Here is a 23,132-nt window from a genome sequence, read left to right as displayed (position 1 = left end):
AATAATAATATAATAATATATGCCATTTAGCTGACGCTTTTATCCAAAGCGACTTACAGTCATGTGTGCATACATTCTACGTATGGGTGGTCCCGGGAATCGAACCCACTACCCTGGCGTTACAAGCGCCATGCTCTACCAACTGAGCCACAGAAGGACCACCTCTCTGGCACAGGCGTTCCGCTAGCGACCCACCTCAACAACACCTGGTGAAATTGCAGAGCCAATTTTAAAAACAGAGAAATAATAAACATTCATAAAAAATATAAGTGTGATACATCGGCTTAAAGATGAACTTCTTGTTAATCCAGTAATCCGCTTTGTCAGATTTCAAAAGGCTTTACGGCGAAAGCATAAGAACCCTGGACAGTGACCCGCTTACAAAACAAACAAATGAAAGGAATTACAAAAGTAGCGATAAAATGATTCACTTACCTTTGAAGATCTTCCTATGGTTGCAGTCACAAGAGTCCAAGCTACACATGTTTTTTTTTGTTTTGTTCGATAAAGTCCCAAAACTATGTTTTGTTGGCACGTTTTGTTTGTAAAGTTCGTCGAAACATGTCAAACGATGTTTATAATTCATCCTCAGGTTGTCAATTGTCTAAATAATCAATAATATTTCAACCGGACAATAGCATATTCAATAGAAAGGAAAAACAACGAAGGGTGCGCAGTCAGTCACACACAAAACCAGCACTGCATGATTCTACAGACAGAAAGGTCTCATTCTTCTTCATTTTTCAGAAAACAAGCCTGAAACAATGTCTAAAGACTGTTGACATCTAGTGGAAGCCATGGGAACTGCAATCTGGGTCCTAACCCATTAGGTACTCTATAGGCATTCAATTGATAACTACCCACACCAAAAAAATCCCACTTCCTGAATGGATTTTAGTCAGGTTTTCACCTGCCATATCAGTTCTGTTATACTCACAGAAATTATTTTAACAGTTTTGGAAACTTTAGAGTGTCCTCCTTTCTCCTTATCCTCTCTCCTATCCTCTCTCCTCTCCTCTTCCTCTCTTCCTCTTCCTCCTCCTCTCCTATCCTCTTCATCTTATCTCCTCCACTGTCCTCTCTCCCCCCTCTCTCCTCATCTCTCCTCCTATCTCATCTACTCTCTTCTCCTCCCCTCCTCTCCTCTGTCCTCCTCTCCTCCATTATCCTCCTCTCTCATCTCCTCCTCTCTCATCTCCTCTTCTCTCCTCCCTTCTCCTCTCCTGTTGTCTCATCTCCTTCTCTCCTCTGCACTCCTATCTCCTCTCCTCCTCTCTCCTCATCCCCACTTCTCTCTCCTCTCACATCTCCTCCACTGTCCTCCTCCCTCCTCTCCTCCTCTCTCATCTCCTCCTCCCTCTTTCACTCCCCTCCTTTCCTCTGGGAGTCTTAGCCTCAGGCTATTTATCCCTGAACCTGTGTAGTAATTACCATAGTATTTAATATAATGCTAAGGCAATCAGAAGGTGATAACATGCAATTTAGATATGTCCTCAGACTAGTGCTATCTACCAATGTTACATAAGCTATGTAAGGTCTCCATCTTCCACAAGACAAAGTGGCCATCTCTTAAAATGTCAAACTGTAGTGATTTAATCTGAATATTTTCAATTGATTTGCATGTCTCCCTGCACTGGCTCTGAGGCCCTTATTGACATTGATTAACTGATCTCATCTTGGGCAGGATTTGTCCCCCAGACAAGGCATTTTCTTTGCCAGTTGTCTCCCTGTTTCTTTTTCTTTCTCTCCTTCCACGTTTCTCTTCCTGCTAGTGTATTATCTGTAACTTCTACCCCCGGCCCCGGCAGTGTCGTCTTCAGGGTGACATGCAGAGGATCAATACTGTGGTTGGATACATTTTGTTTTTTTAAGGGATGGATCAGCTTAATATTGAGGAAATTTTGTTGTTTCCATCAATGTAATTGTCTGCATCATTTCCCATCCCCCATATATTTTGGGGGTAAATAAAAATAAAAAAATATCCATATACATACATCCCCATATAAATATATATATACATATGTATACATAAACATACATACATGCACACACCTATACATACACGTAATATATATATATATATATATATATATATATACACACACACACACATACATACACGTAATATATATATATATATATACACACACACATACATACACGTAATATATATATATATATATATATATATATACATACATACATACATACATACATACATACATACATACAGATACACACATACATATATCAGCTTATGTATATAAATATATATATATATACACATACATATACATATATATATATATATATATATACTGTCATGACGTTGGCCTGGGGATAGGGCCTGGGGGATAGGTTTATGACACATACATATATATATATACTGTCATGACGTTGGCCTGGGGGATAGGTTTATGACAGTCATAAATACCTCTTCCCCCTTTTTCCTCTCTCTACCCTCCTGAGGTTACATTAACAAAAACTTGGTTAACATAGAGATTCTGGGAATGTCAGAAGGTGGGGGGAAATAAACTATATTCTGGTAATCCGAACAATTGAACATTTGCGGTGGTACTTAATGAATATGATGTCAGTTCGGTTGTCATCTGAGACATTCTCATCAATGACAAGATTACATAAAACTCTACAGTGGAAAGTCTACACATCAGAGTTATCGGATTCACATGTTATTGTTGTTCAATTTAAGTGTTTGAATATGAAATTATTTGTGACTGGATTAAATGTGATTTTACCTTCTAAAATGTGAGATGTAGGGTTTTCATAAGGTTAGGGCTGCTCACTCAGTGGCCCGCCCACGTGAAGGGAAAAGGCGACGTTACTTCAACATATTCAATTTACAACCAGAGACATTCTTCAAAGGACAGAGGACTCAGTTTGGCAACACGACCTTCCATCTACCACCAACCTACTGAAGCGCAGCTCAGAGTAAATATTTATTGCATTTTCCTTTTCCAAATGGGCGGTAATTTAGAATGGATCAGACACTGTATTTACGATAGCACAGCTTCACCTTTGTTCCTCAGTCTTCCCGCTCTTTCACTCAAACCCAGACCCTTTTCCTTTGTTCCACAGTCTTCCCGCTCTTTCACTCAACCCAGACCCTTTTCCTTTGTTCCTCAGTCTTCCCGCTCTTTCACTCAACCCAGACCCTTTTCCTTTGTCCCTCAGTCTCCCCACTCTTTCACTCAACCCAGACCCTTTTCCTTTGTTCCTCAGTCTTCCTGCTCTTTCACTCAACCCAGACCCTTTTCCTTTGTCCCTCAGTCTCCCCACTCTTTCACTCAACCCAGCCCCTTTTCCTTCGTTCCTCAGTCTCCACACTCTTTCACTCAACCCAGCCCATTTTCCTTTGTGTAACAAGCTGTCATATCTGTTCCGCCCGCGAGGGACATTTGTCCTTTATGATATAATTTGTAATCAAGTTATGATTTAATTATGTGGATGTGTGATTAGTTAGGTATTTAGTAAATAAATGATTAAACCCAATTTTGTATTGCTGTTTCAAATTGTTAGCCAGGGTTCTTGCAGATAACCAAGAATTTACAACTTTCAGATGAGACTGAATTAAGATGATGATTAATGTTGACTGCTATGGATGTAAAATATTACTAGTTCTTTAAGAGTTTATTTGGAAGATAACAGCTCTGTAAATATTATTTTGTGGTGCCCGACTCTAGTTAATTACATTTACATGATTAGCTCAATCAGGTGATATTAATTACGGATAAATTATTTTATAGAATATCATGTTTTTACACACATACACATATACACATACATATATAAATATACATACACACATACATATATACACATACATATATACACACATACACACATATATATATATATACATACACACACATACACACATATATATATATATATATACATACATATATATACATACATACATACATACATACATACATACATACATACATACATACATACATACATACTTTTTTAAAGAATATACCTTTATTATTATTCCCCACAAACCTTACCACCCCATTTGGAGTAAACTAATAAACACTTAGGCTTCTACCTTCAGTTTATACATCTTATACACATTTTACAGACACAGTCTATTTTACAATAGTTATATTTAGTTTGTTTTCAGTCCTTCCTCTATTTCTGATGTCCATCCAGTTTGATTTCTATTTGTAACTGTGCTATTTCACAACATTTCTGAACCTATATACATTTTACAGACCCTGTATGTTTTACATTAGTTATCTTTTTGTTTTTAATCCCACCCTTCAGCTCCATTCAACCCCCCCATCTATCTCTCAACACCATCCAGTCCCACCCTTCAGCTCCATTCAACCCCTCCCCCATCTATCTCTCAACACCATCCAGTCCCACCCTTCAGCTCCATTCAACCCCCATCTATCTCTCACCATCCAGTCCCACCCTTCAGCTCCATTCAACCCCCATCTATCTCTCAACACCATCCAGTCCCACCCTTCAGCTCCATTCAACCCCCCCATCTATCTCTCACCATCCAGTCCCTTCAGCTCCATTCAACCCCTCCCATCTCTCTCTCAACATCATCCAGTCCCACCCTTCAGCTCCATTCAACCCCTCCCATCTCTCTCACCATCCAGTCCCTCCCTTCAGCTCCATTCAACCCTCCCATCTATCTCTCACCATCCAGTCCCTCCCTTCAGCTCCATTCAACCCCTCCCATCTATCTCTCACCATCCAGTCCCTCCCTTCAGCTCCATTCAACCCCTCCCATCTATCTCTCACCATCCAGTCCCTCCCTTCAGCTCCATTCAACCCCTCCCATCTATCTCTCACCATCCAGTCCCTCCCTTCAGCTCCATTCAACCCTCCCATCTCTCTCACCATCCAGTCCCTCCCTTCAGCTCCATTCAACCCTCCCATCTCTCTCACCATCCATTTTGGATTTCTATTTGCCATAAATGTTTCTACTTCACAAAAGTACTGGAACTTTCTATTCGCATAGCTTCTACAGATTGTGAATTAAAAATAAACATTTTTGCTAAAATAATGATTACATTATTGATTGATTGACTTTTAAAATCACCCAGCATTGCTGTCTGCAGCATTAGTTCTAGGCAATTATCGCAGTTCTTCAGCCATTCCTGGACCTGTGACCAAAAACGAGCTACATGTGGACAATACCAAAATAAATGATCTAATGACTCTGCCTCCTCACAGCAGAATCTGCAGAGCTGGGAATATTGTATCCCCCATATATATATAGCCTTCTATTAGTTGCAAGAATTTTGTATTTACATCCAAAATCTACATTTACATTTACATTTAAGTCATTTAGCAGACGCTCTTATCCAGAGCGACTTACAAATTGGTGCATACACCTTATGACAACCAGTGGAACAGCCACTTGCATCTAAATCTTGTTGGGGGGGAGAAGGATTACTTACCCTTACTTACCCTATCCTAGGTATTCCTTGAAGAGGTGGGGTTTCAGGTGTCTCCGGAAAAAATCTCTTCCCAACTGTTTTGCAATTTATATGGCACAGCTGTCAGTTTTTTGGTCCTTAAATTAAATTGGTATATGTTTTTATTTATCACACTTTTCTATAACCATTTATGTTCTTTAATACAGGGCCGACATACAAGTTCCTCACTTTTCCCCTTCTACTTGCCTCTTCCATTTCTGTGGTAATGCTGCAATTCGTTGAATGTCATTTTGGGTAGACATTTCCATATGTCTGTGTTAGCTGCATAACACCACCAGTCCTATTTATGATATCATTTAAAAAAATGATAGCTTTTTTAAACATTTTATAGAACAATACATTTTTTTAAATCAATTTGTATATTTGAGTTTAACCACAATATTTGTTGTATTATTTGTTCTGTCTTTTTAAGTGATTAAACTGAAATTACATTTTTTTTTACAGTACTTGTCTTATATTATCTCCAATGTATAGTCCATGTAAAAACCTGTCTGATTAGGATGAATAATATCTCACAATACCTTTATAATTGAGAGAGAGGTAGTCATGTTAGAGAAGACAGACAGAGAGAGGTAGTCCTGTTTGAGAAGACAGAGAGAGAGAGTTGTCCTGTTAGAGAAGACAGAGAGAGAGAGGTTGTCCTGTTTGAGAAGACAGACAGAGAGAGGAAGTCCTGTTAGAGAAGACAGACAGAGAGAGGAAGTCCTGTTAGAGAAGACAGACAGAGAGAGGTAGTCCTGTTTGAGAAGACAGAGAGAGAGAGGTTGTCCTGTTTGAGAAGACAGACAGAGAGAGGAAGTCCTGTTAGAGAAGACAGACAGAGAGAGGTAGTCCTGTTTGAGAAGACAGAGAGAGAGAGGTTGTCCTGTTTGAGAAGACAGACAGAGAGAGGAAGTCCTGTTAGAGAAGACAGACAGAGAGAGGTAGTCCTGTTTGAGAAGACAGAGAGAGAGAGGTTGTCCTGTTTGAGAAGACAGACAGAGAGAGGAAGTCCTGTTAGAGAAGACAGACAGAGAGAGGTAGTCCTGTTTGAGAAGACAGACAGCACACGATGACAGGTGCCAGGGGAGTAGATGTTTACATTCTCTAGCAATCAGGAAGCTCCAATCCATCCTGGATCTTCAGGTTCACCGCAGCCATCTGTCTCTCTACCCATAAACCCCTGCTCCACCCCAGACAACAGGCCCCGCAGGTCAACATCATATGATCTCAGCTCAGATTCTCCTCAATACATACAAAACCTCCACAATACCTAGAGAGGTTGTAGAGTAGTGTTAGGATACAGAAACACTCAATACCTAGGGAGGTTGTAGAGTAGTGTTAGGATACAGAAACACTCAATACCTAGGGAGGTTGTAGAGTAGTGTTAGGATACAGAAACACTCAACACCTAGGGAGGTTGTAGAGTAGTGTTAGGATACAGAAACACTCAACAACTAGGGAGGTTGTAGAGTAGTGTTAGGATACAGAAACACTCAATACCTAGGGAGGTTGTAGAGTAGTGTTAGGATACAGAAACACTCAATACCTAGGGAGGTTGTAGAGTAGTGTTAGGATACAGAAACACTCAATACCTAGGGAGGTTCTAGAGTAGTGTTAGGATACAGAAACACTCAACACCTAGGGAGGTTGTAGAGTAGTGTTAGGATACAGAAACACTCAACAGATGATGGAACAGAGGAGACATTCCATTCAGACAGATGAGGATTCAGGAAGATGGAAGTGGAATGCTAGCTGTGGTGCCCAGCTCCATCTAGCCTGGAGGGCTATACACAGGGCTGTGGTGCCCAGCTCCATCTAGCCTGGAGGGCTATACACAGGGCTGTGGTGCCCAGCTCCATCTAGCCTGGAGGGCTATACACAGGGCTGTGGTGCCCAGCTCCATCTAGCCTGGAAGACTAAATACAGGACCTTGTCGTTCGTTTGAAGATTAAAACATTCAATGTCATTTCCTGCACCAGTAGTTGCTTTCCCAAAATCAGAGCATATATGAATTGTATTCACCCCCCAGAGCTGATTGTGTTGAGCAGTTGGGGTGAGTGTTTCAGCGGCTGGTCTGTGTGTTTCATGGTGGTCCAGGACCAAACCACCAGCCAGGCAGAACAGAGGAGAGGATCAGCATTGTGTTGTACTGGGGTAGTCAAGCCCTCTACAGAAGGTGATGCTTGGCTGAATCTCTTCTTCATGTCCTCTCTTCCTCCTCCTTGGATTGGTATGTGTGTGTGTGTGTGTGTGTGTGTGTGTGTGTGTGTGTGTGTGTGTGTGTGTGTGTGTGTGTGTGTGTGTGTGTGTGTTTTTAGGTTTCTAATGGAGACATCCATCAACCCCCACATCAACCCCCAAGTCCAGCCCCACATCAACCCCCACGTCCAGCCCCACATCAACCCCCACGTCCAGCCCCACATCAACCCCCACGTCCTGCCCCACATCAACCCCCACATCCAGCCCCACATCAACCACCACATCCAGCCCCACATCCTGCCCTATGTCCTGCCCCACATCAAACCCCATGTCCAGCCCCACATCCTGCCCCATGCCCAGCCCCACATCCAGCCCCACATCCTGCCCCATGTCCAGCCCCACATCCAGCCCCATGTCCAGCCCCACGTCCAGCCCCACATCCTGCCCCATGTCCAGCCCCACATCCAGCCCCACGTCCAGCCCCATGTCCAGCCCCACATCCAGCCCCACATCCAGCCCCACATCCTGCCCCACGTCCAGCCCCACATCCAGCCCCAAGTCCAGACTCATGTCCAGCCCCCATCCTGCCCCATGTCCAGTCCCACATCCTGCCCCATTCCCAGCCCCACATCCAGCCCCATGTCCAGCCCCACGTCCAGCCCCACATCCTGCCCCATGTCCAGCCCCACATCCAGCCCCACGTCCAGCCCCACATCCAGCCCCACATCCAGCCCCATACCCAGCCCCACATCCAGCCCCACGTCCAGCCCCACGTCCAGCCCCACATCCAGCCCCACGTCCAGCCCCATATCCAGCCCCACATCCAGCCCCACGTCCAGCCCCACATCCAGCCCCATGTCCAGCCCCACGTCCAGCCCCACATCCTGCCCCATGTCCAGCCCCACATCCAGCCCCACGTCCAGCCCCACATCCAGCCCCACGTCCAGACTCATGTCCAGCCCCACATCCTGCCCCATGTCCAGCCCCACGTCCAGACTCATGTCCAGCCCCACGTCCAGACTCATGTCCAGCCCCACGTCCAGACTCATGTCCAGCCCCACCCATACATGTTGCTGACAAATTGTCACCTCAAGTGAAGTCAGCAAAAATCTGTGATGCTTCTTTCTTGTTCTGCTGCTGTTCCTCTGCTCTATGTGGTTTGGTTCTGGATTGGTTCTGGATTGGTTCTGGATTGGTTCTGGTTTGGTTATGGATTGGTTCTGGATTGGTTCTGGATTGGTTATGGATTGGTTCTGGATTGGTTCTGGATTGGTTCTGGCTTGGTTCTGGATTGGTTCTGGCTTTGTTCTGGATTGGTTCTGGATTGGTTCTGGCTTTGTTCTGGTTTGGTTCTGGTTTGGTTCTGGATTGGTTCTGGTTTGGTTCTGGCTTTGTTCTGGATTGGTTCTGGATTGGTTCTGGTTTGGTTCTGGTTTGGTTCTGGATTGGTTCTGGCTTTGTTCTGGATTGGTTCTGGTTTGGTTCTGGATTGGTTCTGGCTTTGTTCTGGTTTTGGACTGGATTGGTTCTGGTTTGGTTCTGGCTTTGTTCTGGATTGGTTCTGGTTTGGTTCTGGATTGGTTCTGGCTTTGTTCTGGTTTTGGACTGGAGTGTGAGATGTGGTTGCATCATATTTCTTTACATAGTTGCATCGATCCTTCAAAATATGTACAAATGCAGTACAGATTAGAGAAGTGCCCTCCAAAGTTTGGTTTGGACTCACTCTTTGACGTGGACTCATGCTCAAAAGCCCTTTGATTTGGACTTATGCTCAAACCCAATGATTTAGACTCATGCTCAAACCCTTCCGGGCTGCCATTTGGACTTATGCTCAAACTCTTCCCGGCTGCCATTTGGACTTATGCTCAAACTCTTCCCGGCTGCCATTTGGACTTATGCTCAAACTCTTCCCGGCTGCCATTTGGACTTATGCTCAAACTCTTCCCGGCTGCCATTTGGACTTATGCTCAAACTCTTCCCGGCTGCCATTTGGACTTATGCTCAAACTCTTCCCGGCTGCCATTTGCGTTTTGAGAAACATCCACAGTCTATCTCCAAAAGACACTATAACACATTAAACATCTGTAGATCTCTGAACAGACAGGGAAAGCTCTTTCTCTGTGTAAAAATAGCAATGAGAAGATGCACAAAGAAACGTATCCCCACTTCTCGCTGGGAAGAAAATGTTGCCTTAAGGGTGATACTGAAAAGCTATACATCTGTTTCGAAGACATTCCTCTCTCCTATCCAAACAGAAGACAGTTCTCCCTCTTAGCCAAACAGAAGACAGTTCTCTCTCTTAACCAAACAGAAGACAGTTCTCCCTCTTAACCAAACAGAAGACAGTTCTCTCTTAGCCAAACAGAAGACAGTTCTCTCTCTTAACCAAACAGAAGACAGTTCTCTCCTAGCCAAACAGAAGACACTTCTCTCCTAGCCAAACAGAAGACAGTTCTCTCTCTTAACCAAACAGAAGACAGTTCTCCCTCTTAACCAAACAGAAGACAGTTCTCTCTCTTAGCCAAACAGAAGACAGTTCTCTCTCTTAACCAAACAGAAGACAGTTCTCTCCTAGCCAAACAGAAGACAGTTCTCCCTCTTAGCCAAACAGAAGACAGTTCTCTCTCTTAACCAAACAGAAGACAGTTCTCTCCTAGCCAAACAGAAGACAGTTCTCTCTCTTAGCCAAACAGAAGACAGTTCTCTCTCTTAGCCAAACAGAAGACAGTTCTCTCTCTTAGCCAAACAGAAGACAGTTCTCTCTCAGCCAAACAGAAGACAGTTCTCTCTCCTAGCCAAACAGAAGACAGTTCTCTCTCTTAACCAAACAGAAGACCGTTCTCTCCTAGCCAAACAGAAGACCGTTCTCTCCTAGCCAAACAGAAGACATTTCTCTCCTAGCCAAACAGAAGACAGTTCTCTCTTAGCCAAACAGAAGACAGTTCTCTCCTAGCCAAACAGAAGACAGTTCTCTCTTAGCCAAACAGAAGACAGTTCTCTCCTAGCCAAACAGAGATATAACAATAGAGTTGGAGTGCATGGATGCATCCTATTCCCTATTTAGTGCACCACTTTGGACCAGGGCCCAGCCATTTGGGACATAGACCATGTTTCAGTGTGTGGATCCTCTTATCCCATGGAATCTTTAAGTTGTTTAGAGAACCAGCAATCCAAATCTTCTCCCGAGACTGGCTTTATTAGAATTAAGTACCTTCTCCACACGACCAGAGGAAACTACACCAAACACACCTTTGTACATAAAGGAATATAGATATTTCCAGACAGGTCTATGTGTGTGGTGTTACAGTGGAAATACATCGCGTCCACATGATGGTTTGTTTGAGAAGAACAGATGCAGTGGGGAGAACAAGTATTTGATACACTGCCGATTTTGCAGGTTTTCCTACTTAAAAGCATGTAGAGGTCTGTAATTTTTTATCATAGATACACTTCAACTGTGAGGGACGGAATCTAAAAATAAAAAAAATCCAGAAAATCACATTGTATGATTTTTAAGTAATTAATTTGCATTTTATTGCATGACACAAGTATTTGATACATCAGAAAGCAGAACTTAATATTTGGTACAGAAACCTTTATTTTCAATTACAGAGATCATACATTTCCTGTAGTTCTTGACCAGGTTTGCACACACTGCAGCAGGGATTTTGGCCCACTCCTCCATACAGACCTTCTCCAGATCCTTCAGGTTTCGGGGCTGTCGCTGGGCAATACGGACTTTCAGCTCCCTCCAAAGATTTTCTATTGGATTCAGGTCTGGAGACTGGCTAGGCCACTCCAGGACCTTGAGATGCTTCTTACGGAGCCACTCCTTAGTTGCCCTGGCTGTGTGTTTCGGGTCGTTGTCATGCTGGAAGACCCAGCCATGACCCATATTCAATGCTCTTACTGAGGGAAGGAGGTTGTTGGCCAAGATCTCGCGATACATGGCCCCATCCATCCTCCCCTCAATACGGTGCAGTCGTCCTGTCCCCTTTGCAGAAAAGCATCACTAAAGAATGATGTTTCCACCTCCATGCTTCACGGTTGGGATGGTGTTCTTGGGGTTGTACTCATCCTTTTTCTTCCTCCAAACACGGCGAGTGGAGTTTAGACCAAAAAGTTATATTTTTGTCTCATCAGACCACATGACCTTCTCCCATTCCTCCTCTGGATCATCCAGATTGTCATTGGCAAACTTCAGACGGGCCTGGACATGCGCTGGCTAGAGCAGGGGACCTTGCGTGCGCTGCAGGATTTTAATCCATGACGGCGTAGTGTGTTACTAATGGTTTTCTTTGAGACTGGGGTCCCAGCTCTCTTCAGGTCATTGACCAGGTCCTGCCGTGTAGTTCTGGGCTGATCCCTCACCTTCCTCATGATCATTGATGCCCCACGAGGTGAGATCTTCCATGGAGCCCCAGACCGAGGGTGATTGACCATCATCTTGAACTTCTTCCATTTTCTAAGAATTAATGAGTGGAGAACAGGAGGGCTTCTTAAAGAAAAACTAACAGGTCTGTGAGAGCTGGAATTCTTACTGGTTGGTAGGTGATCAGACACTTATGTCATGAAATAAAATACAAATTAATACTTATAAATCATACGATGTGATTTTCTGGATTTTTGTTTTAGATTCCATCTCTCACAGTTGAAGTGATAACAATTACAGACCTCTACATGCTTTGTAAGTAGGAAAACCTGCAATATCAATATCGGCAGTGTATCAAATACTTGTTCTCCCCACTGTATTGTGGCTTCTTATACACAGAGAGAGTACATCACATATCCTGTCCATCAATGGTCTGATTGGTTAAATGAATAAAGATTCAACCACTGTGACAAATGAAGTCAAATCAAATCAAATGTATTTAGATTTATATAGCCCTTCGTACATCAGCTGATATCTCAAAGTGCTGTACAGAAACCCAGCCTAAAGATCTCTTTGTTTCTTGGGACCTAGAACAAGCATCTCTGTTTTTTCCAAGTTTAAAAGTAGAAAGTTTGCAGCCATCCACTTCCTTATGTCTGAAATACATGCTTCTAGCAAGGGCAATTTTGGGGCTTCACCATGTTTCATTGAAATGTACAGCTGTGTGTCATCTGCATAGCAGTTAAAGTTAACATTATGTTTTCGAATAACATCCCCAAGAGGTCAAATATATAGTGAAAACAATAGTGGTCCTAAAACGGAACCTTGAGGAACACCGAAATTTACAGTTGATTTGTCAGAGGACAAACCATTCACAGAGACAAACTGATATCTTTCCGACAGATAAGATCTAAACCAGGCCAGAACTTGTCCATGTAGACCAATTTGGGTTTCCAATCTCTCCAAAAGAATGTGGTGATCGATGGTATCAAAAGCAGCACTAAGGTCTAGGAGCACGAGAACAGATGCAGAGCCTCGGTCCGATGCCATTAAAATGTCATTTACCACCTTCACAAGTGCCGTCTCAATGCTATGATGGGGTCTAAAACCAGACTGAAGCATTTCGTATACATTGTTTGTCTTCAGGAAGGCAGTGAGTTGCTGCGCAACAGCCTTTTCTAACATTTTTGAGAGGAATGGAAGATTCGATAAAGGCCGATAGGTTTTTATATTTTCTGGGCCAAGGTTTGGCTTTTTCAAGAGGCTTTATTACTGCCACTTTTAGTGAGTTTTGTGGATAGAGAGCCATTTATTATGTTCAACATAGGAGGGCCAAGCACAGGAAGCAGCTCTTTCAGTAGTTTAGTTGGAATAGGGTCCAGAATGCAACTTGAAGGTTTCGAGGCCATGATTATTTTCATCATCGTGTCAAGTGATATAGTACTAAAACACTTGAGCGTCTCTCTTGATCCTAGGTCCTGGCAGAGTTGTGCAGACTCAGGACAACTGAGCTTTGAAGGAATACGCAGATTTAAAGAGGAGTCCGTAATTTGCTTTCTAATAATCACTATCTTTTCCTCAAAGAAGTTCATGAATTTATCACTGCTAAAGTGAAAGGCATCCTCTCTTGGGGAATGCTGCTTTTTAGTTAGCTTTGCCACAGTATCAAAAAGGAATTTCGGATTGTTCTTATTTTCCTCAATTAAGTTAGAAAAATAGGATGATCAAGCAGCAGTATGGGCTCTTCGGTACTGCACGGTACTGTCTTTCCAAGCTAGTCGGAAGACTTACAGTTTGGTGTGGCGCCATTTCCGTTCCAATTTTCTGGAAGCTTGCTTCAGAGCTCGGGTATTTTCTGTGTACCAAGGAGCTAGTTTCTTATGACAAATGTTCTAAGTTTTTAGGGGTGCAACTGCATCTAGGGTATTGCACAAGGTTAAATTGAGTTCCTCAGTTACGTGGTTAACTGATTTTTGTCCTGTGGCGTCCTTGGGTAGGCAGAGGGAATCTGGAAGGACTTCAAGGAATCTTTGTGTCGTCTGTGAATTTATAGCACGACTTTTGATGTTCCTTGGTTGGGGTCTGAACAGATTATTTGTTGCAATTGCAAACGTAATAAAATGGTGGTCCGATAGTCCAGGATTATGAGGAAAAACATTAAGATCCACAACAATTATTCCATGGGACAAAACTAGGTCCAGAGTATGACTGTGACAGTGAGTGGGTCCAGAGACATGTTGGACAAAACCCACTGAGTCGATGATGGATCCGAAAGCCTTATGGAGTGGGTCTGTGGACTTTTCCACGTGAATATTAAAGTCAGCAAAGATTAGAATATTATCTGCTATGACTACAAGGTCCGATAGGAATTCAGGGAACTCAATGAGGAACGCTGTATATGGCCCAGGAGTCCTGTAAACAGTAGCTATAAAAAGTGATTGAGGAGGCTGCATAGATTTCATTACTAGAATCTCAAAAGACTAAAACTTCAGAGTTAATGAGGAAAAATTATAACATATGCAATTTAGCAGAAACTTTTGTCCAAAACAGCTTAGCGCCTCCTTGCATGTGTTTTTGGTATTGGTGACCATTGCAGGAATTAGAGAACTGGATAATAAAAATTCTTAAGTAAAACATCTCTCTGTCTGAAGGGTTGTCAGTAAAACATCTCTCTGTCTGAAGGGTTGTCAGTAAAACATCTCTGTATGAAGGGTTGTCAGTAAAACATCTCTGTCTGAAGGGTTGTCAGTAAAACATGTCTCTGTCTGAAGGGTTGTCAGTAAAACATCTCTCTGTCTGAAGGGTTGTCAGTAAAACATCTCTCTGTCTGAAGGGTTGTCAGTAAAACATCTCTCTGTCTGAAGGGTTGTCAGTAAAACATCTCTCTGTATGAAGGGTTGTCAGTAAAACATCTCTGTCTGAAGGGTTGTCAGTAAAACATCTCTCTGTATGAAGGGTTGTCAGTAAAACATCTCTCTGTCTGAAGGGTTGTCAGTAAAACATCTCTCTGTATGAAGGGTTGTCAGTAAAACATCTCTCTGTATGAAGGGTTGTCAGTAAAACATCTCTCTGTCTGAAGGGTTGTCAGTAAAACATCTCTGTCTGAAGGGTTGTCAGTAAAACATCTCTCTGTCTGAAGGGTTGTCAGTAAAACATCTCTCTGTATGAAGGGTTGTCAGTAAAACATCTCTGTATGAAGGGTTGTCAGTAAAACATCTCTGTATGAAGGGTTGTCAGTAAAACATCTCTGTATGAAGGGTTGTCAGTAAAACATCTCTCTGTATGAAGGGTTGTCAGTAAAACATCTCTCTGTCTGAAGGGTTGTCAGTAAAACATCTCTGTATGAAGGGTTGTCAGTAAAACATCTCTCTGTCTGAAGGGTTGTCAGTAAAACATCTCTCTGTATGAAGGGTTGTCAGTAAAACATCTCTGTCTGAAGGGTTGTCAGTAAAACATCTCTCTGTATGAAGGGTTGTCAGTAAAACATCTCTGTATGAAGGGTTGTCAGTAAAACATCTCTGTATGAAGGGTTGTCAGTAAAACATCTCTGTATGAAGGGTTGTCAGTAAAACATCTCTCTGTATGAAGGGTTGTCAGTAAAACATCTCTCTGTATGAAGGGTTGTCAGTAAAACATCTCTCTGTCTGAAGGGTTGTCAGTAAAACATCTCTGTATGAAGGGTTGTCAGTAAAACATCTCTCTGTCTGAAGGGTTGTCAGTAAAACATCTCTCTGTATGAAGGGTTGTCAGTAAAACATCTCTGTATGAAGGGTTGTCAGTAAAACATCTCTGTATGAAGGGTTGTCAGTAAAACATCTCTCTGTCTGAAGGGTTGTCAGTAAAACATCTCTCTGTATGAAGGGTTGTCAGTAAAACATCTCTCTGTATGAAGGGTTGTCAGTAAAACATCTCTGTATGAAGGGTTGTCAGTAAAACATCTCTCTGTATGAAGGGTTGTCAGTAAAACATCTCTGTATGAAGGGTTGTCAGTAAAACATCTCTGTCTGAAGGGTTGTCAGTAAAACATCTCTCTGTCTGAAGGGTTGTCAGTAAAACATCTCTCTGTCTGAAGGGTTGTCAGTAAAACATCTCTCTGTCTGAAGGGTTGTCAGTAAAACATATCTCTGTATGAAGGGTTGTCAGTAAAACATCTCTCTGTCTGAAGGGTTGTCAGTAAAACATCTCTGTCTGAAGGGTTGTCAGTAAAACATCTCTCTGTATGAAGGGTTGTCAGTAAAACATCTCTGTCTGAAGGGTTGTCAGTAAAACATCTCTCTGTATGAAGGGTTGTCAGCTTCCAATATATTGTAATGCAGGACTGTTGGACTGGAGCACTGTCCTTGTTGTGGTATAGGGGCATTATCTGTGTGTCGTTATCAATAGTAGTTGTTTTCACAGAAGGCTTTTGTCTAGCTAGATGGAGCCCCTACAATAATTTCCCCAACACTGTACTTGACTGGTGATATGATGATGACCTCGTTACTCCATTTGGAGAAGAATAGTTGAGAATCACCAGACTAACGAAAAGACACAAATTACTACATTGTATGTCTGGCCTGAGAGGTTCACTCTGCCTGGCCTGGGAGGTTCCCTCTGTCTGGCCTGGGAGGTTCACTCTGCCTGGCCTGGGAGGTTCACTCTGTCTGGCCTGGGAGGTTCACTCTGCCTGGCCTGGGAGGTTCCCTCTGCCTGGCCTGGGAGGTTCCCTCTGTCTGGCCTGGGAGGTTCCCTCTGCCTGGCCTGGGAGGTTCCCTCTGCCTGGCCTGGGAGGTTCACTCTGCCTGGCCTGGGAGGTTCCCTCTGTCTGGCCTGGGAGGTTCCTCTGTCTGGCCTGGGAGGTTCACTCTGTCTGGCCTGGGAGGTTCACTCTGTCTGGCCTGGGAGGTTCACTCTGCCTGGCCTGGGAGGTTCCTCTGTCTGGCCTGGGAGGTTCACTCTGCCTGGCCTGGGAGGTTCACTCTGTCTGGCCTGGGAGGTTCACTCTGCCTGGCCTGGGAGGTTCCCTCTGCCTGGCCTGGGAGGTTCCCTCTGTCTGGCCTGGGAGGTTCACTCTGCCTGGCCTGGGAGGTTCCCTCTGCCTGGCCTGGGAGGTTCCCTCTGTCTGGCCTGGGAGGTTCACTCTGCCTGGCCTGGGAGGTTCCCTCTGTCTGGCCTGGGAGGTTCACTCTGCCTGGCCTGGGAGGTTCACTCTGCCTGGCCTGGGAGGTTCCCTCTGCCTGGCCTGGGAGGTTCCCTCTGTCTGGCCTGGGAGGTTCCCTCTGCCGGGCCTGGGAGGTTCCCTCTGCCTGGCCTGGGAGGTTCCCTCTGCCTGGCCTGGGAGGTTCCCTCTGTCTGGCCTGGGAGGTTCACTCTGCCTGGCCTGGGAGGTTCCCTCTGTCTGGCCTGGGAGGTTCCCTCTGCCTGGCCTGGGAGGTTCACTCTGCCTGGCCTGGGAGGTTCCCTCTGCCTGGCCTGGGAGGTTCCCTCTGCCTGGCCTGGGAGGTTCACTCTGCCTGGCCTGGGAGGTTCCCTCTGCCTGGCCTGGGAGGTTCCCTCTGTCTGGCCTGGGAGGTTCACTCTGCCTGGCCTGGGAGGTTCACTCTTCCTGGCCTGGGAGGTTCCCTCTGCCTGGCCTGGGAGGTTCCTCTGTCTGGCCTGGGAGGTTCCCTCTTCCTGGCCTGGGAGGTTCAGTCTTCCTTGCCTGGGAGGTTCCCTCTGTCTGGCCTGGGAGGTTCCCTTTCCCTGGCCTGGGAGGTTCCCTCTGTCTGGCCTGGGAGGTTCCCTCTGTCTGGCCTGGGAGGTTCCTCTGTCTGGCCTGGGAGGTTCCCTCTGCCTGGCCTGGGAGGTTCCCTCTGCCTGGCCTGGGAGGTTCACTCTGCCTGGCCTGGGAGGTTCACTCTGTCTGGCCTTGGAGGTTCCCTCTGTCTGGCCTTGGAGGTTCCCTTTGCCTGGCCTGGGAGGTTCCCTCTGCCGGGCCTTGGAGGTTCCCTCTGCCTGGCCTGGGAGGTTCCCTCTGCCGGGCCTTGGAGGCAGAGAGTCAGTTAGAGCCAGAGGTTGCTCCTCCATTTTCCCCACGAGTCACCCCATCCCCATGACAACATATATAGAAATCACAGTGATTCTTGGGAAGAAAGAACTTGGTGACACACAGTGACACTTTGTGTTGCATGAAGTCGACAGGGTTCATTAAAGAGCCCAGACGGTCAAGGAGGTGTATTCAACACACAGAAGGGGAAGAATAGGGCAGGGGGACAGAAGTGAGAGGGGAGGGGAGGACAGAGGGGAGAGGGGAGGGGAGGAGAGGGGAGGACAGAGGGTAGAGGGGAGGGAAGAGGAGAGGGGAGGGGAGAAGAGAGGAGAGGGAGGGACAGAGGGTAGAGGGGAGGGAAGAGGAGAGGGGAGGAGAGGGAGGAGAGGGGAGGAGAGGGAAGAGGAGAGGGGAGGACAGAGGGTAGAGGGGAGGGAAGAGGAGGGAAGAGAGGGGAGGGGAGAGGGGAGGAGAGGGGAGGAGAGGGGAGGGAAGAGAGGGGAGGGGAGAGGGGAGGAGAGGGGAGGGCAGAGGGGAGGACAGAGGGTAGAGGGGAGGGAAGAGGAGAGGGGAGGAGAGGGAAAAGGAGAAGGGAGGGGAGAAGAGAGGAGAGGGGAGGGAAAAGGAGAGGGGGGGAAGAAGAGAGAGAGGGGAGGGAAGAGGAGAGGGGAGGACAGAGGGAGAGGGGAGGGAAGAGGAGAGGGGAGGACAGAGGGTAGAGGAGAGGGAAAAGGAGAGGGAGGGGAGAAGAGAGGAGAGGGGAGGGAAGAGGAGAGGGGAGGATAGAGGGAGAGGGGAGGGAAGAGGAGAGGGGAGGGAAGAGGGGAGAGGGGTGACGGAGGGGAGAGGGGAGGGAAGAGGAGAGGGAGTGACAGAGGGGAGAGGGAAAGGAGAGGGGAGGGAGGAGGAGAGGACAGAGGGAAGAGGAGAGGGGAGGGAAGAGGAGAGGGGGTGACAGAGGGGAGAGGGGAGGGAAGAGGAGAGGAGAGGGGAGGACAGAGGGGAGAGGGGAGGGAAGAGGAGAGGGGGGACAGAGGGAAGAGGAGAGGGGAGAAGAGAGTGAAAGAGTGGAGGACAGAGAGGAGAAAAGAGAGAAGGATAGATGGGGGAGAAAAAAAAGAGGGGAGAGGAAAGAGAAAATGCCTTGGTCAAAGAGCAGTGATATACCTCCATTCGTAGAGTAGAGCCCTTTTCCTCCCCATATCCTCCTCTCTTCCTCTTCTATCCCCCTCCTCTCTTTCTCTCCTCTCCCCTCTGTCCTCATCTCTTTCTCTCCCCTCTGTCCTCATCTCTTTCTCTCCCCTCTGTCCTCATCTCTTTCCCTCCCCTCTGTCCTCATCTCTTTCTCTCCTCTTTCCTCTGTCCTCCTCTCTTCCTCTTCTATCCCCTCCTCTCTCTTTCTTTCCTCTCCCCTCTGTCCTCATCTCTTTCTCTCCTCTTTCCTCTGTCCTCCTCTCTTCCTCTTCTATTCCCTCCTCTCTTTCTCGCCTCTCCCCTCATCTCTTTCTCTCCTCTTTCCTCTGTCCTCCTCTCTTCCTTTTCTATCCCCTCCTCTCTTTCTCTCCTCTATCCTTATATCTTTCTCTCCCCTCTCCTCTTCTCTTTCTCACCTCTTTCCTCTGTCCTCCTCTCTTCCTCTTCTATCCCCTCCTCTCTTTCTCTCCTCTCCTCTCTATCCTCATCTCTTTCTCTCCTCTTTCCTCTGTCCTCCTTTCTTCCTCTTCTATCCCCTCATCTCTTTCTCTCCCCTCTGTCCTCATCTCTTTCTCTCCTCTTTCCTCTGTCCTCCTCTCTTCCTCTTCTATCCCCTCCTCTCTCTTTCTTTCCTCTCCCCTCTGTCCTCATCTCTTTCTCTCCTCTTTCCTCTGTCCTCCTTTCTTCCTCTTCTATCCCCTCATCTCTTTCTCGCCTCTCCCCTCATCTCTTTCTCTCCTCTTTCCTCTGTCCTCCTCTCTTCCTCTTCTATCCCCTCCTCTCTTTCTCTCCTCTCCCCTCTATCCTTATCTCTTTCTCTCCCCTCTCTTCTCTTTCTCTCCTCTTTCCTCTGTCCTCCTGTCTTCCTCTTCTATCCCCTCCTCTCTTTCTCCCCTCTCCCCTCTGTCCTCATCTATTTCTCTCCTCTTTCCTCTGTCCTCCTCTCTTCCTCTTCTATCACCTCCTCTCTTTCTCTCCCCACTCCTCTTCTCTTTCTCTCCTCACTCCTCTATTATCCTCTCTTTCCTCTGTCTTCCTCTCTTTCTTTCCTCTGTCCTCCTCTCTTTCTCTTCTATCCCCTCCTCTCTTTCTCCCCTCTCCCCTCTGTCCTCATCTCTTTCTCTCCTCTTTCCTCTGTCCTCCTCTCTTCCTCTTCTATCCCCTCCTCTCTTTCCTCTGTCTTCCTCTCTTTCTTTCCTCTGTCCTCCTGTCTTCCTCTTCTATCCCTTCCTCTCTTTCTCTCCCCTCTCCTCTTCTCTTTCTCTCCTCACTCCTCTATTATCCTCTCTTTCCTCTGTCTTCCTCTCTTTCTTTCCTCCTGTCCTGATGTCTTTCTCAACTCTATTACAATCTGTTACTCACTGCCACTAAATATACAACACGTTTTCCTCCGTACTCGCGGTAGGGTTTACATAAGATGGAAATGGAGAGGTGGTCAGGTAATATGAGACGTGTTGTGAGCCTGAAATGACATTAGTGTTCATAAAAGCAAACCCCATGTGGAAGAGGTTGGTGATATACAACGCTCCCATGTAAACGTCTGTTTAGGCTCTGTCCATGCGTGTCTACAACATGTATCAAGGGACTCTGTAGAAGAAGTTGTACAAGGCATTGGAGGCCTCTACTGGCCAAGCTGTGTTGTCAGCTGGCTGGGGAATAAGGCCTATGTTAACTCTACTACAGTCCCAGAATGTTAGTCGGAAACGGCAACCTATTCCCTATATAGTACCGTTTCCTATACAGTGCACTGGCTCCGTAGAGAAGACGTAAGGCTGTGATCCAAAATATTATATTGGGAAAAGGGTTGCATTGGGGACTCTGTATCTAGTGTGGTCGTTTCTAGGGGACTGAATATGAAAGAAAAGTCATGTTATTCAAGTGTTGCTATGACAGCGGGGAGACGGTTGATGGTTGAACTCATTAACATTCTGTTACACGCAATCTGTTTTTAGCAAAGTGAATCTGGGAAACGTGTCCTATTTCCTCAACGTGCTACAGGAATGGTTGCTGTTCAATAAAACTGTCCGAAGCTTCAATGAAAAATACAAAAAAATTGATTAAACACACACACACACACACACTTCTTCTAAATAAAACAATGCAGGCCTGTGTGTTCCTCTTGGGACCATAGTGGGGTTCGTCATGGGGCGTATCTGTTGTCAATGAAACATTCTCAGCATCCTGAATTCCTCATTAGCTCTCTGAACCATCTACACACTCAAGCCTGGATCTTCTACCATTTCCTGACTCAAAGAGTCTTGAACAACGGGTTTTGAAAATATAACGTATTTTCCAAGGTATGTAGTTAAAAACCTGTTTGAAGATGGTCTGGTTGCTGATAGATCAATATAGGATGTTCTTTAAAGGATGTAGTCGACACTACACACACGCTTTTCTTCCTGATTTAAAGACTCTTGGGTTTGACGACAGCTGATCGATAGTATCTTCTTCGTGTACGTAGGAAACACTTTTTTTCCTAGGGGTTTTCTGCAATTATAAATCTGACATCACTATGTTGCACGCTTGGAGGCTATAAGCCCATTTAGGTCAACTAGCCAATCAGGTGTGTTCTAGACTAGCTAGGAGTGACATGAGCGTGAGCGTGCTTGATCAGTGATTTCCTGTGAGGGGCATTCCAATGTATTCACAGACGTATGAGCAATGTTTCCCAGTAGTTGGGCAGGCTGAGGTGGAACTGCTTGGCATAATCCTCAGACAGACTGGAGCGATGACAGGCCAGGTAACATCCCCGAGCTCCAGCACACGATGGAATAATCTCTCTCTCCATGATGGTAAACACGCGTGTTACATATATGTTACATAGACAGGATGGTGATTAAACTCTCAACTAAACACGGTTATCCATCGTACATGTAACACGCCTCATCAAGTGTTCCCATAGCAGAACCCTTTGAAGAACCCTTTTGGTTCCGGGTAGAACCCTTTTGGTTCCGGGTAGAACCCTTTTGATTCCATGTAGAACCCTTTTGATTCCAGGTAGAACCCTTTTGATTCCAGGTAGAACCCTTTTGATTCCATGTAGAACCCTTTTGATTCCAGGTAGAACCCTTTCCATAGAGGGTTCTACACAGAACCCAAAGGGGTTCTACCTGTGAATGAAAAGGGTTATCCTATGGAGACAGCCAAAGAACCCATTCTTCTAAGAGTGTAGGGTTCAAATCAATTTAATCAGTTGGATTCTCCACCAGCTTGAACCACCATCCAATAAACATACTGTAGAACCAAACACGTAGAACGCAGAGAAACTTAAATCCATCCTTCTGGCCTCCCAAGTGGTGCAACGGAGTCCCTACAGACCTGGGTTCGATGTCCTGTGGTGAGTTGTGTTGTTATTGGTACTGTGGGAGTTGAGTTGTGGTGTTGTGGGAGTTGAGTTGTGGTGTTGTGGGAGTTGAGTTGTGGTGCTTTGGGAGTTGAGTTGCGGTTGTATTGGTGCTGTGGGAGTTGAGTTGTGGTTTTAGTGGTGCTGTGGGAGTTGAGTTGTGGTGCTGTGGGTGTTGAGTTGTGGTGTTATTGGTGCTGTGGGAGTTGAGTTGTGGTGTTATTGGTGCTGTGGGAGTTGAGTTGTGGTGTTATTGGTGCTGGGGGAGTTGAGTTGTGGTGTTGTGGGAGTTGAGTTGTGGTTGTATTGGTGTTGTGGGTGTTGAGTTGTGGTGCTGTGGGAGTTGAGTTGTGGTGTTATTGGTGCTGTGGGAGTTGAGTTGTGGTGTTATTGGTGTTGTGGGTGTTGAGTTGTGGTGCTGTGGGAGTTGAGTTGTGGTGTTATTGGTGCTGTGTGAGTTGAGTTGTGGTGTTGTGGGAGTTGAGTTGTGGTGTTATTGGTGTTGTGGGTGTTGAGTTGTGGTGCTGTGGGAGTTGAGTTGTGGTGTTGTGGGAG

The 23,132-nt window shown here is 45.6% G+C and overlaps 1 protein-coding gene across 1 annotated transcript; it reads right to left on the bottom strand.

Annotated features, from left to right (window-relative positions):
• Nucleotides 1–17,217: 17,217 nt before the first annotated feature.
• LOC127928972 (acidic proline-rich protein HP43A-like) lies at nt 17,218–18,078 on the bottom strand. The gene has a single exon (XM_052516613.1). The coding sequence runs from the start codon at nt 18,076–18,078 to the stop codon at nt 17,218–17,220; it is 861 nt and encodes a 286-aa protein (XP_052372573.1).
• Nucleotides 18,079–23,132: the final 5,054 nt, after the last annotated feature.

The sequence above is a fragment of the Oncorhynchus keta genome, unplaced genomic scaffold (genome assembly GCF_023373465.1).
Source record: "Oncorhynchus keta strain PuntledgeMale-10-30-2019 unplaced genomic scaffold, Oket_V2 Un_scaffold_515_pilon_pilon, whole genome shotgun sequence".
Classification (NCBI taxonomy): domain Eukaryota; kingdom Metazoa; phylum Chordata; class Actinopteri; order Salmoniformes; family Salmonidae; genus Oncorhynchus; species Oncorhynchus keta.
The sequence above is the reverse complement of the archived record's forward strand: the minus strand, read 5'-3'. Positions and strand labels throughout refer to the sequence as shown.

Excerpts from the sequence above, each read along its gene's own strand:
- LOC127928972 (XM_052516613.1), bottom strand. The coding sequence starts at position 18,078 with ATGGAGGAGCAACCTCTGGCTCTAACTGACTCTCTGCCTCCAAGGCCC.